General features: G+C 39.7%; 1 protein-coding gene across 5 annotated transcripts in view; it reads left to right on the forward strand.

Moving 5' to 3' along the window:
• The window catches only part of ADCYAP1R1 (ADCYAP receptor type I), a 373,008-nt gene that overhangs the window by 318,386 nt on the left and 42,089 nt on the right, over window positions 1-12,533 (forward strand). For 3 of the 5 annotated variants that reach the window (XM_075587966.1, XM_075587968.1, XM_075587967.1), the window contains one exon: window positions 5,016-5,096. The exons of the other annotated variants lie outside the window; for them this stretch is intronic. In XM_075587966.1, the coding sequence (XP_075444081.1) occupies window positions 5,016-5,096 (81 nt within the window). The remainder of the gene's footprint in view (window positions 1-5,015; window positions 5,097-12,533) is intronic. 5 annotated transcript variants of the gene reach the window in all.

The following is a 12,533-nucleotide window of genomic DNA, read 5'->3' on the forward strand; positions in this document are numbered from 1 at the left end:
CCACCCTCTCTCCTCTCCCCACCCTCTCTCTCTCTCCCCCACCCTCTCTCTCTCTCTTCCCCCCCACCCTCTCTCTCTCTCTCCCACCCTCTCTCTCTCTCCCCCACCCTCTCTCTCTCTCCCCCCACCTCTCTCTCTCCCCCCCCTCTCTCTCTCTCCCACCCTCTCTCTCTCCTCCCACCTCTCTCTCTCCCACACTCTCTCTCTCTCCCACACTCTCTCTCTCTCTCCCACCCTCTCTCTCTCCCACACTCTCTCTCTCTCTCTCTCTCTCCCCCACACCTCTCTCCTCTCCCACCCTCTCTCTCCCCACCCTCTCTCTCCTCCCCCACCTCTCTCTCTCTCCCCCACCCTCTCTCTCTCCCCCACCCTCTCTCTCCCCCCACCCTCTCTCTCTCCCCCACTCTCTCTCTCTCTCTCCCACTCTCTCTCTCTCTCTCCCCCACACTCTCTCTCTCTCTCTCTCCCACCTCTCTCTCCCACCCTCTCTCTCTCCCCACCCTCTCTCTCTCCCCCACCCTCTCTCTCTCTCTCCCCACCCTCTCTCCCCCACCCTCTCTCCCCCACCTCTCTCCCCCACCCTCTCTCTCTCTCCCACTCTCTCTCTCTCCCACACTCTCTCTCTCCCACACTCTCTCTCTCTCCCACACTCTCTCTCTCTCTCTCCACACTCTCGCTCTCTCCCACACTCTCTCTCTCTCTCCCACACTCTCTCTCTCTCCCACACACTCTCTCTCTCTCTCTCCCACCCTCTCTCTCTCCCCCACCCTCTCTCTCCCCCCCACCCTCTCTCTCCCCCACCCTCTCTCTCTCTCCCCCACCCTCTCTCTCTCTCCCCCACCTCTCTCCCCCACCCTCTCTCTCTCTCCCACTCTCTCTCTCCCACTCTCTCTCTCCCACCCTCTCTCTCTCCCACCCTCTGTCTGTCACCCTCACCCACTCTCTCTGTTTTATCTTAACTGCACTATACCTACACCGAAATAACCTATTCTGCTTTCTTCCAGATCTGACTCAAGTTTCACATGGGAGACATCGGAAGACAGGTAGGGAACACCTCCCCTCCAATATAGTACCTTGAGGGACTGCGGATCAGGTAAGATCCCAGGCGGGATTGCTGCTTTGGAAATTGTTAAGAGGGGGCATCCTGACACTGGTTAATGGGTTCAGAAGTCATTCACGTCTGGCTTTTTTTTGGTTCGGTTAGTGAGGTCAACACACACACACACACGCAGTACTTTTCGAAATAAACCTACGTTTCTATGAAAATGTAAGTTTTTTTTTTTTTGCGGCCCACCTAGACTTAAACCTTGTTTATGTGGCCCTTGTTAGCATTTGAGTTTGACATGCTTGGTGTACAGTAAATAAAAATACCACTATGTACAAACCATGTTCATGTGTGTAGTGAATTCTAAATACAAGACACAGTTAATTTGACCTATTCTCTTATTTGTTTTTTCAATTTTGCAGTTCTGTTCTCTGACTATAACACTTTTTTCCATACCATTATTATTATTCTTGTTCAATCTAATAGTCCGTAAAAATCCTATGTGCTGCGTACTGCGCACTATACTGTAATTGTGACGCGTTTTGCGTCCCACATGAAATAAAGTTATTATTATTTTTATTATTAGGAACTAAATCTACATGATGCTTGTTAATTGTCTCAGATGTTACTGCACATGCATGTTGCTTATACTGTATTAAAATCAGTTCCATGCTGTGTTTGTAAATATTAAGCTATTTTATTGTAATTTGTAAGTGTGTGGATAGAGCATTTATCTTATTGAGGAAATTAATTAATTTCTGACTGATCATTGCCTAAATAATTTATAAGAATTATGTTTTACAGTTTCTATATAAGAAGTTGAAACAAATTAATAAATTAGGACTATGCAATTTTCTTCATGAGAAATACTGTTTGCACTGCTGAATTGACTGAAATCTTTATAATCCTTTGTATTGTACTTTATACTGTATCTCTCTACTTTATGTTATCTCTATTGTCTTTGCCGAAATAAAATGAGCGCAGCAAAAGATCTCAAGTCGATTTCCCATATTTATTCCAAAATGTTGCACAGCATAAAATAGAGCTACTGTATGTGTCCAAGATCACTTGGGCTAAAGCAGTGTGTAATTGAGGGAAAAAGTGCAAATAGTATTTATTGATGTTGTTCAGACAACTCTGTGTTGGTTTTATTGCCTCATTATTGCACTATGTATCCAGATTATATGATTGGAGGGTACATAGATTATACCATTTTTAGCCTCTAAAACCTTCTTTTTATAGAAACTAACATTCCTACATTTTCTATTATACTTTATAACTGAATGAGTTTTTAGAAAGAAAATTAGGCAATGAAATTTACACCATCCATGCTCTTTCCGATTTAGGTTTAAAATCCTTACTGTTTTCAATGTTTCTAAATTCTACCCCAGAAATCCCTAATGTTAAACCTCAAGGAATGCTATAATACTGTAATGCTATAATGCTACGACTGAAGTTTACAATTGTACTGTACAGGTGAGAAAAGCCTCAATAATTCAGCACATGAACCGGCATGGTGTACAGTATATTAAAACTAATTAAATCAATATAGTTCGTACAGTAAATGAGACAACCATGTGAAAAATAATTTACTTATACAGTACACTTTTATAACTTCTAATTGTTAAATTAGCATTATTATTAGTAATTTATTAAGTTTCTTGTAAATTAATAGTTGCTAATTGATGTTATGTTTTCTCTGTTATCATATGGAGTTTACACTTATTGGGAGTTATTTATGAAGATGTGATTAGGGCATTATTACTGAGTTTCTGTGCTATAATGCACTGATCGTCACTATTGCAGTTTAGTGAATAATCCACAATGACTGCATCTCCTTATTGCATAAACAGGCGCAGTGCTTTCCGGATGGTTTATAAAAGATATATTCCACTAACCCAGGCGTACTCAAGCTCAACACTTGAGGGCAACCAACAGGCCAGGTTTTCATGGTTTTACATACCGTACCAAATCAACTTGGCTTGCCAATAATTAAAATTGGTTAAGTATGGTATGTGTTTATTAGAGAAATCTTGAAAACAGGGATTGTGGGTAGCCCAAGGACTGAATTTGAGAACACTTGTGCAAACCAGTTTCAGTGCCCTTGTTCCATTTGAGTGCAACAGGTGTAGCACACACAATGGTATGAGAGTGTGTGCTGTTCTTTCAGCTGATTCTGCAGCACTTTGATTATGAAAGAGTTGAAATTCCTTTTCTGTCCAGGGCTGTGGGAAGAGGCAGGACCAGGGAATATGTGATCTCTGTTCAGTATAGAGTGATGTGTGTGTGTGTGTGTGTGTGTGTGTGTGTGTGTGTGTGTGTGTGTGTGTGTGTGTGTGTGTGTGTGTGTGTGTGTGTGTGTGTGTGTGTGTGTGTGTGTGTGTGTGTGTGTGTGTGTGTATACAGTATACACACACAAAAAGAAAAAAAGGGGGTCTAATGAAAGCACTCAAAAATGATGTGAAAATAAGAAAATGGATTTTATTAGCCACACGTAATAATGAAAACATATACAACATACCTAACCACATACCAAAAAGGGACTGCTGATCAGAAAAAAATGAATAAATATACACATAAGTTAACACAAAGTATAATGCATAGAAAGTCTGAGGATGTAACAATACAAATCCAGGGGAAAAGGAATTTCCCCTAGAAGTACAATGAAGATCGGCCGATCATCAAAAAAATTAACTCAAACAGACAAGAAATAACCACAATCAACACATAACCCAGATATAAGCTGTGGACAAAACAGGATTGAATAATACTGTCAACCAACTACCTTATCTTTTTCTGTTCATATTGTGATTTGGGTCATTAGCACCGCCAGAGGGTTACTTTAACCCTTACATCTGTCTCAGTGATTTATTTTGACTTTTTAGGAGCGGATTTGACTGCGGCATCATCTCTGTGTGTTATATATATATATATATATATATATATATATATATATATATATATATATATATATATATAAAATCAAAAATGAATAGACGGTACCGTTCTGTGGCTAACAAAATGCTTTTATTTCTGTGAGCTTTCGAGATACACTGATCTCTTCTTCCGGCGGTGTTACAAGGAAAGAAGAGATCAGTGTATCTCGAAAGCTCGCACAAATAAAAGCATTTTGTTAGCCACAGAACAGTATTGTCTATTCATTTTTGATTATTGAAGCTCGGCTAACATGGAACTGATACAGTACCTCTTCATGTATATATATATATATATATATATATACCGTACAACAAGTGGTTTCCTGTAGGTCTTGAGAAAGGTCTCAGTGGGGACTGAAAGTTTGATACTGCAATAAATCATTGGGGGCTTTGCATACAGTATTTGAAGAGTGTTGACTTAAGTTTCCGCTTATGGTATTGCTAATGATGCACCTCCTTCAGACTGTATTTTGGAGTGCTGTACCTCCACATATACATATTCAGTATATACACATACATGCATATACATATTTTTCTATTTGGCTCATCGGGACAACTTTATTTCTCATTTTTTTATCCACTGCAATTTATTTTTTTGTAAGCATAAGCCCATTTGATTAAGTACATATTGTATAGGGTATTATTCTATAAACTTTGATAGTTACGATTGGGCCCGATCCCACATGACTTTGATGGGAGTCTCTATGCGATAGTGCCCTAATCGGCATCATACAGTTTAATGAAGAACCTCCATAGTCCTACAGTAGCTTAAGTGAAATTGAACCCTAGTAGGGCTATATACTGTACGTTAGGTTATTTGTGCTATTTCATTTTCTGCACCTTTTTCTGTCCAGTGGTATAACAGTAACATTATCATTGTTGCTGTTACCCGATGCATTTTTCACTTTGCATAACTATTGATGTCCATTGTCTTTGAGATTTCCATTCTGTGCTTTGTCCTGTGTATTGTGTTAAATAGATGACTTCCAACCTCATACAAGGCTGAGATATGCTAATCTTGTCATGTTCGGCAGCTGCTTTCAGAAATGCTACTGTAAGACTAACAGGGCTAACCAGCACTCTTGCAAGATGTCAGAACTATCCATCATTACACTGTAAGTGTACACAATCCTGTGGCATTACTGTGTTTGTGAAGCATGATTCAAATAAGTCTTGTTTTAAATATATGTTAGGCTCTGAGAATCTTACTGCATGATGAATTGATGTTGTGTGCAACTGTGCAAATGTCATACACCGAGTAGGCAGTAGGTGACCTGAATTCCAAAATTAATTGTGAAAATGTACAGTACTGTAAGATATAGTAGAAAACACTAAAGAATTCACCCATAGATCATACATGGGAACCCCAAGATTCTTTCAGGCTGCACAATTTTTTAAGTCTTTTAACTTATGGTTCTGAGAGTGTAAATACGAAGTAACACACAGTGGGCTATATTCACTAAGCAGTGTGCGATAAGACACAATCCACCGCCAGGAAACCCTATATTGCCAATGAATAAACCATAAGGTGTCGTCTGATGCTGAAAGGTGTCTTATGGCATACTGTAACATAGCTTAATCAATATGTCGCAATGTGTGTTACTTTGTAGCTTTGAACCCATCTAGGTTTAGGTAAAGAAAGAACAGATCCAGCAAACTACACAAGATAGCTATTTTAACCTCATTAGAATAAGATTGTTTACTGGAAAAGAAGATTGAAAACTGCAATGAACCATACAGTATTTGGAAAAGATTGAGCATTAGCCTCTCACTGCATTCTTGTAAGGATTTCTCTGCAACATCTTGCTTCTTGCATCATTTTTTTAAAACAAAAGTTATTCCTCCCTGGGATTATGAGTTTGATTTGACATACAGTTTCAGAACATCCGTTTCTTGCAAGACATCATTTTAAGTACACACACAATCCTGCCGAGTGGAAGAAGATTCTGAGACGTATATAGTAAGCATTACTAAGCCGTAAGGGTTAGTTCAGAGCTCCGTTAAACTACAGTATTTACAGTATCATGATATTACCCCCTATTTAATATACTAATCTTAGGGGCCTATTCACTAAGCTAAGTTAAGTAGCGCTGAAATGGGTTACATCGCTCGGCCGCAAAAGGGTAAAGCCATAAGTGCTATTCACTAAGGCTGTTTGGCACATTTACGGCCTGCCTCCCCTGATATCATGCTTAAAGTTAGATAGCACGATAACTATTATAAACAAAGCAGCCCATAAGAACTGCATGGAAACGCTGCGTCTCAATGCACGGCTCTTACAGGCGATCGTGCTGTACAAATATGCTTTTTAATACTAGTGTACATGAGCAGGAGGTCTCCTGAGCTGAACCGCATTGGTTTCAGGTCCGGGGACCCCCTACTTCAGGAGATATAGGCCCCGTTATGGCATGCCGGTATCCCCTGCAGAATGTAAATGTCCCGGTCACGTGACGCGGGAGCTTTACAAGTGCAGGGGATACTGGCACCCCATAAAGGGCCTATATCTCCTGAAGTAGGGGGGCCTCGGACCTGAAACCAATGCTGTTCAGCTCAGGAGACCCCCTGCACATCTACACTAGTATTAAAACACACATAACAATAAATAATAATTCATTACCGTAGCGGATAGCCACTATGGTAAGGAAGCTGCATTAAAGTACATTTTAATAATAGTGTGCGGGAGCAGGGGGTCCCCTGAGCTGAACAGCATTGATTAATGGCTCAGGAACCCCCTGCTTCCCGAGTTACAGGCCCCGGTATGGGGCATCGGTGCCAGTGTCAGCGCCATCTTTATAGCGTCAAAGACGCGACGTGGGCTCTATAAAGATGCGTCAACACTGGCATCCGATGCCCCTTACCGGGGACTGTAACTCGGGAAGCAGGGGGTCCCTGAGCCACAAATCAATTCGGTTCAGCTCGGGACCCCCTGCTCCCGCACACTATTAATAAAAATACACTAAAGCAGCTTCATTACCTTAGCGGCTATCCGCTAAGGCAATTAAGGGTTAAGGCATAATAGCATGTTTACTGGGGACAATTGCTCCCAATAAACATTGCTATATATAACACACATCCCCCCCACCCCCTAACACATACACACTACAGTAATGGGCAAAATTACTATTATCCACATACACTGGCGGCACACTTTATTAAAGTGCGGCCAGTTCCGCAAGCTGGGAGATTTCCCGGCTTGCTAGTGGCATCCCCTCGGCATGCCGCGCGTCACCGATGCGCGGTCACGCGTCATCGGGTGCCTGCGCCCCCTGCACGCGCGTCCAGGGCTCCCCGAGGGAAGTGGGGGACGGCGGCAGGGGGTTTCAGGGGACCTGGCGGACCCGGCAGCGGGAGGAAGAAAGCCCCGATTGGAGGGCGCTCCTCCGCTGCTTCGGCGCGCGCCCGGCACCCTCCGGCGCGCGCCAGGTAACTGCTGCGGCCGAGAACGGGCAAATGCTCGAATAAACTCGGCCGCAGCAGTATGGATAATAATGCATTTGCCCATTAAATATACATTAATCACAATAAATACATTTTGTACTCACCCTTGTCCGGCTCCCACGATGAAGGCCACCATCATCTTCCTCACCGTCCATACACTGGGCTGCTGAAAAATATACACAATAAGAAAAAGTGCCAAACTAATGTCCCCTAACCCCTTAATGACCTTAGAGGTTATTAACCGCTACAGTCATTAAGGGATTAAGCCACCCTGACCCGATACCCACCGTTTACCCATTTATTTGTACAGTGACTTCATATATATATATATATATATATATATATATATATATATATATATATTATAATATATATATATATATATATATATTATAATATATATATATATATATATATATATATACTGTATATGCATGATTAACCAATGTACAAATAAATACTGGAAATGGTCAAATACAAATCTCTCCCAATATCAAACGGCACCAAGCAAAATCAATATCTAAGAAATCCAAATACAAACACTCAATTTGACAATGTGTACATGATACAATTAATCTGTGCATCATGTATAATATGTCAACCAATGTTCCAAATCAAATACACTAATCCAAACAAGATACAAATACAATCATTAAAGAAAAACAAAGCATCTCAACACAATTAAATTACCATCAATTAATCCAATCACCAATCAATTACAATCCAAATCAATTACACACTTCAAATCCTACAAACAAACCATTGTGAAAAATAATCTATGTCAAAGTAACCATCACACTAAATCTATCATCCAAAAATAAGACAATGAAATAATCTATAGCAAACAGACTTTAAATAAACATTTGAAAAAATGAAATGTACATTAGAAACACATTTTTACACAAAGCAGCCAATTGCAATTCCAAAAAACATCAAAACAAGGCAAGCCAACAAGTTTTTATTATACCTGTATATATGTCCATTTATAGTTTACAGATATCCATACAGGTGCAATAAAAAAGCATCAAAAACAATTGAATCACATTAAAAATCAACATACAATACAACCACTGACTTGTCCTGTATGTATGTATATCCAGTAACATACATAAATTCAGGGCAAATAAATGGACAATAAAAAAAATGGACGTCATGAAAAAAATTCCAAAAAACCTGTAAAATAAAAATAAAATACATTTATTTTGTTTACTTACCATATATGAACCATTCACCGAAATCAAGGGGAACCGGAAGCTCTCGAACAGGTAATCCAACAACAGGAACCAGGTAACCATAAAAAAATAAACCCTTACAATCCACAAGTGTCTGTATCTTCTTTCTTCTATTTGTAATCCATAGTGGGGGTCTTCTCCATCTTCTTCTGTCTTCTTCTGTCTTCTTCTGGGTCTTCTTATCTTCATCCGCCACGCCCTGGTCTTCTTTCTTCCATAGGAGGTCTTTCCTCCTAGCCGTCTAGCTTCAAAATGAGACGACATAGGCTTTTATAGGCCTATAACGTCACATTTTCGTCATATGGTTCTCACGGTCCTGATTGGCCTGTGAAAACCATGTGCTTTGGCCGAGAATTTTTTTTTTGATGACGTCATTTAAAGGCAATTACGCCAGCCAATCAGAATGGCTGTGCTTCAATTGCCTTTAAGATGACGTCATGAAAAGAAAGATGGCCGGCCTCACATGGTACGGTAGCCAATCAGAGCTTGGGAACTACATCCCTATACTGATTGGCTCTAGTAGACCATGTGACAGAGGCTTTGGGGAGAACGGATGTGACGTAATTGAAAGCCTGTCACATGGTACTAGAGCCAATCAGAGTTGGGATGTATTTCCCACGCTCTGATTGGCTACCGTACCATGTGAGGCCGGCCATCTTTCTTTTGTTGACGTCATCTTAAAGGCAATTAAAGCACAGCCATTCTGATTGGCTGGCGTCATTGCCTTTAAATGAAGTCATCAATTTTTTTTTTCTCGGCCAAAGCACATGGTTTTCACGGGCCAATCAGGAACGTGAGAACCATATGATGAAAATGTGATGTCTTAGGCCTAAAAAAGCCTATGTCGTCTCATTTTGAAGCTAGACGGCGAGGAGGAAAGACCTCCTATGGAAGAAAGAAGACTACGGCGTGGCGGATGAAGATAAGAAGACCTAGAAGAAGACATAAGAAGATGGAGAAGACCCCCACTATGGATTACAAATAGAAGAAAGAAGATACAGACACTTGTGGATTGTAAGGGTTTATTTTTTTATGGTTACCTGGTTCCTGTTGTTGGAATACCTGTTCGAGAGCTTCCGGTTCCCTTTGATTTCGGTGAGTGGTTCATCTAATGAAAGTAAACAAATAAATGTATTTTATTTTTATTTTACAGGTTTTTTGGAATTTTTTTCATGACGTCCATTTTTTTTTATGTCCATTTATTTGCCCTGAATTTATGTATGTCACTATGGATATATATGTACAGGACAAGTCAGTGGTTGTATTGTATGTTGATTTTTAATGTGATTCAATTGTTTTTGATGCTCTTTTATTGCACTTGTATTTATGTCTGTAAACTATAGATGGACATACACAGTGTTCGATAAACCTATACATTTGCACGCCCCGGGCGAGTGGATTTAACATCGTGGCAAGCTCCTATTGGCCTAGGCATCACACGTTTGGTACTAGGTGGCGAGTAGATTTCTTTGTTGGGCGAGTAGATTTTTTGGTGATTTGTCGACCACTGGACATACATACAGGTATAATAAAAACTTGTTGGCTTGCCTTGTTTGGATGTTTTTTGGAATTGAAATTTGCTGCTTTGTGTAAAAATGTGTTTCTAATGTACATTTCATTTTTGGAAATGTTTATTTAAAGGCTGTTTGCTATAGATTATTTTATTGGCTTATTTTTGGAGGATAGATTTAGTGTGATGGTTACTTTGACATAGATTATTTTTCACAATGGTTTGTTTGTAGGATTTGAAGTGTGTAATTGATTTGGATTGTAATTGATTGGTGATTGGATTAATTGATGCTAATTTAATTGTGTTGAGATGCTTTGTTTTTCTTTAATGGTTGTATTTGTATCTTGTTTGGATTAGTGTATTTGATTTGGAGCATTTGCTTGACATAGTATACATTATGCACAGATTAATTGTATCATGTACACATTGTCAAATTGAATGTTTGTATTTGGATTTCTTAGATATTGATTTTGCTTGGTGCTGTTTGATATTGGGAGAGATATTTGTATTTGGCCATGTACAGTATTTATTTGTATATTGGTTAATCATGCATATACAGTATATATATATATATATTTGATGAAGCCACTGTACAAATAAATGGGTAAAGGGTGGGTATCGGGTCAGGGTGGCTTAACCCTTAATGACTGTAGCAGTTAATAACCGCTAATGTCATTAAGGGGTTAGGGGACATTAGTTTGGATCTTTTTCTTATTGTGTATATTTTTCAGCACCCCAGTGTATGGACGGTGAGGAAGATGAGGTTGGCCTTCATCGTGGGTGCCGGACAAGGGTGAGTACAAAATGTATTTATTGTATTTATTGTGATTAATGTATATTTAATGGGCAAATGCATTATTATCCATATGTGGATAATAGTAATTTTGCCTATTACTGTAGTGTATGTGTTAGGGGACGGGGTATATTTTAGAGTATTGTTTATTTTTTGGGGATCACCATTGGTACCGCAGGCCCACGGACACCCCCGCGAGGACCCGCTGACCCAGTAACCAGGTTGAATGGAGCTCCATGGAAATAGTGTGCTTTGCTATAAGACACCTAACGACATCAAAGACTTCTTATGATCCATTCAAAACCGCTGCATGTGAGTTCCTGTGGGAGGGACTTACAGTAATGTAACTGTATAAATAGCATTCTTTCTAATAATTTACCCAACACTATCAAAGTCTCTTTAATGCTAGTCTGTTAACATTTTATTTACATGTAATCTTCTATTTGTCAATAGACACAACGTTTTACAGACAGATTTCCAGTCCCACCGAGGTCCGTTATTTACTTATTGATGTGCTATCTTAAGTTAGCGCAACATTAAATACTTGAAAGATTACTATGGCTGTTTTGTGACTGGATGGGGCATTAAAGCTGCAGTGCAGTCAATATCCTGCATGTGTGTTTTTTTTAATAAATCAGTACTGTAGTAAGAAAAAATACTTTTAGCATTTTCTGTTTTAAAAAAAACAACTTTGAAAGACCAATTTTCTTGTATTCTATTTTAACAACCATTTGCTAAGGCACTGCCCCTTCATGTCCTGTCACAAGCCCTGGCACACCCCTTTGTCAGCCCTGCCCTCCCTCTAGCACATGTCAGTGCAGGATTGCTCATGAATATTCATGAGCTTCCACTGAGAGAAAGAAGCAGAAGAAAAACAGATCCCTTCACTAATGATGTCACCAAATTTCGCCGATCAATACATGGACAAAGAATTGACCTGCAGCTATACAGTTCTTTAGGTAATTAGAGATTGCACACATGAAACTATTGAAGTAAAAAAATAAATTAAGAAAAAAAAAAAGACTGAACTGCAGCTTTAACTATAACCGATGTTAGTGCTAATTATATGTAAAAGTGGTGTTCCCTTTAACAATGCCTATCCACATAGCTTCATTATAGTTATCACAGGGATTTAATGATGCATTCATTAGATCATGGCTAGACTAGGCGTTACTCACATCCACACGCTGAAATAGGTCATTTACAGAGTCTGGATGAGTGTTAGACCACAATTAGGTATGATTTAACAAAGCAGTGTATGAAGAAAACGAAGCACCGCTAATAAAGCAAAAAAACGAATCAACCACGGGTAACTCCCATGAAAAATGTAATTTATTAAAGCCCACATGGACAAATGTGACAAAGTGAGAGCACCTACGCATTTCGCGTGCCCTGCGCTTTATCAAGGTGGTTTCTTCATACACTGCTTGTGGACTATTTCAACAATGGATTGTACACCCCACAAAATTAGAACGACTGGAGAGTGGTCTTCAAATCAGGTAACAGGCAGTAGCCAATATTATTGTTACCTTCCCTCACATAGTTCTCCTATATACCGGCTGAAGGGAGTTTATATCAG

This window comes from Ascaphus truei, chromosome 2 (assembly GCF_040206685.1).
Source record: "Ascaphus truei isolate aAscTru1 chromosome 2, aAscTru1.hap1, whole genome shotgun sequence".
Classification (NCBI taxonomy): Eukaryota; Metazoa; Chordata; class Amphibia; order Anura; family Ascaphidae; genus Ascaphus; species Ascaphus truei.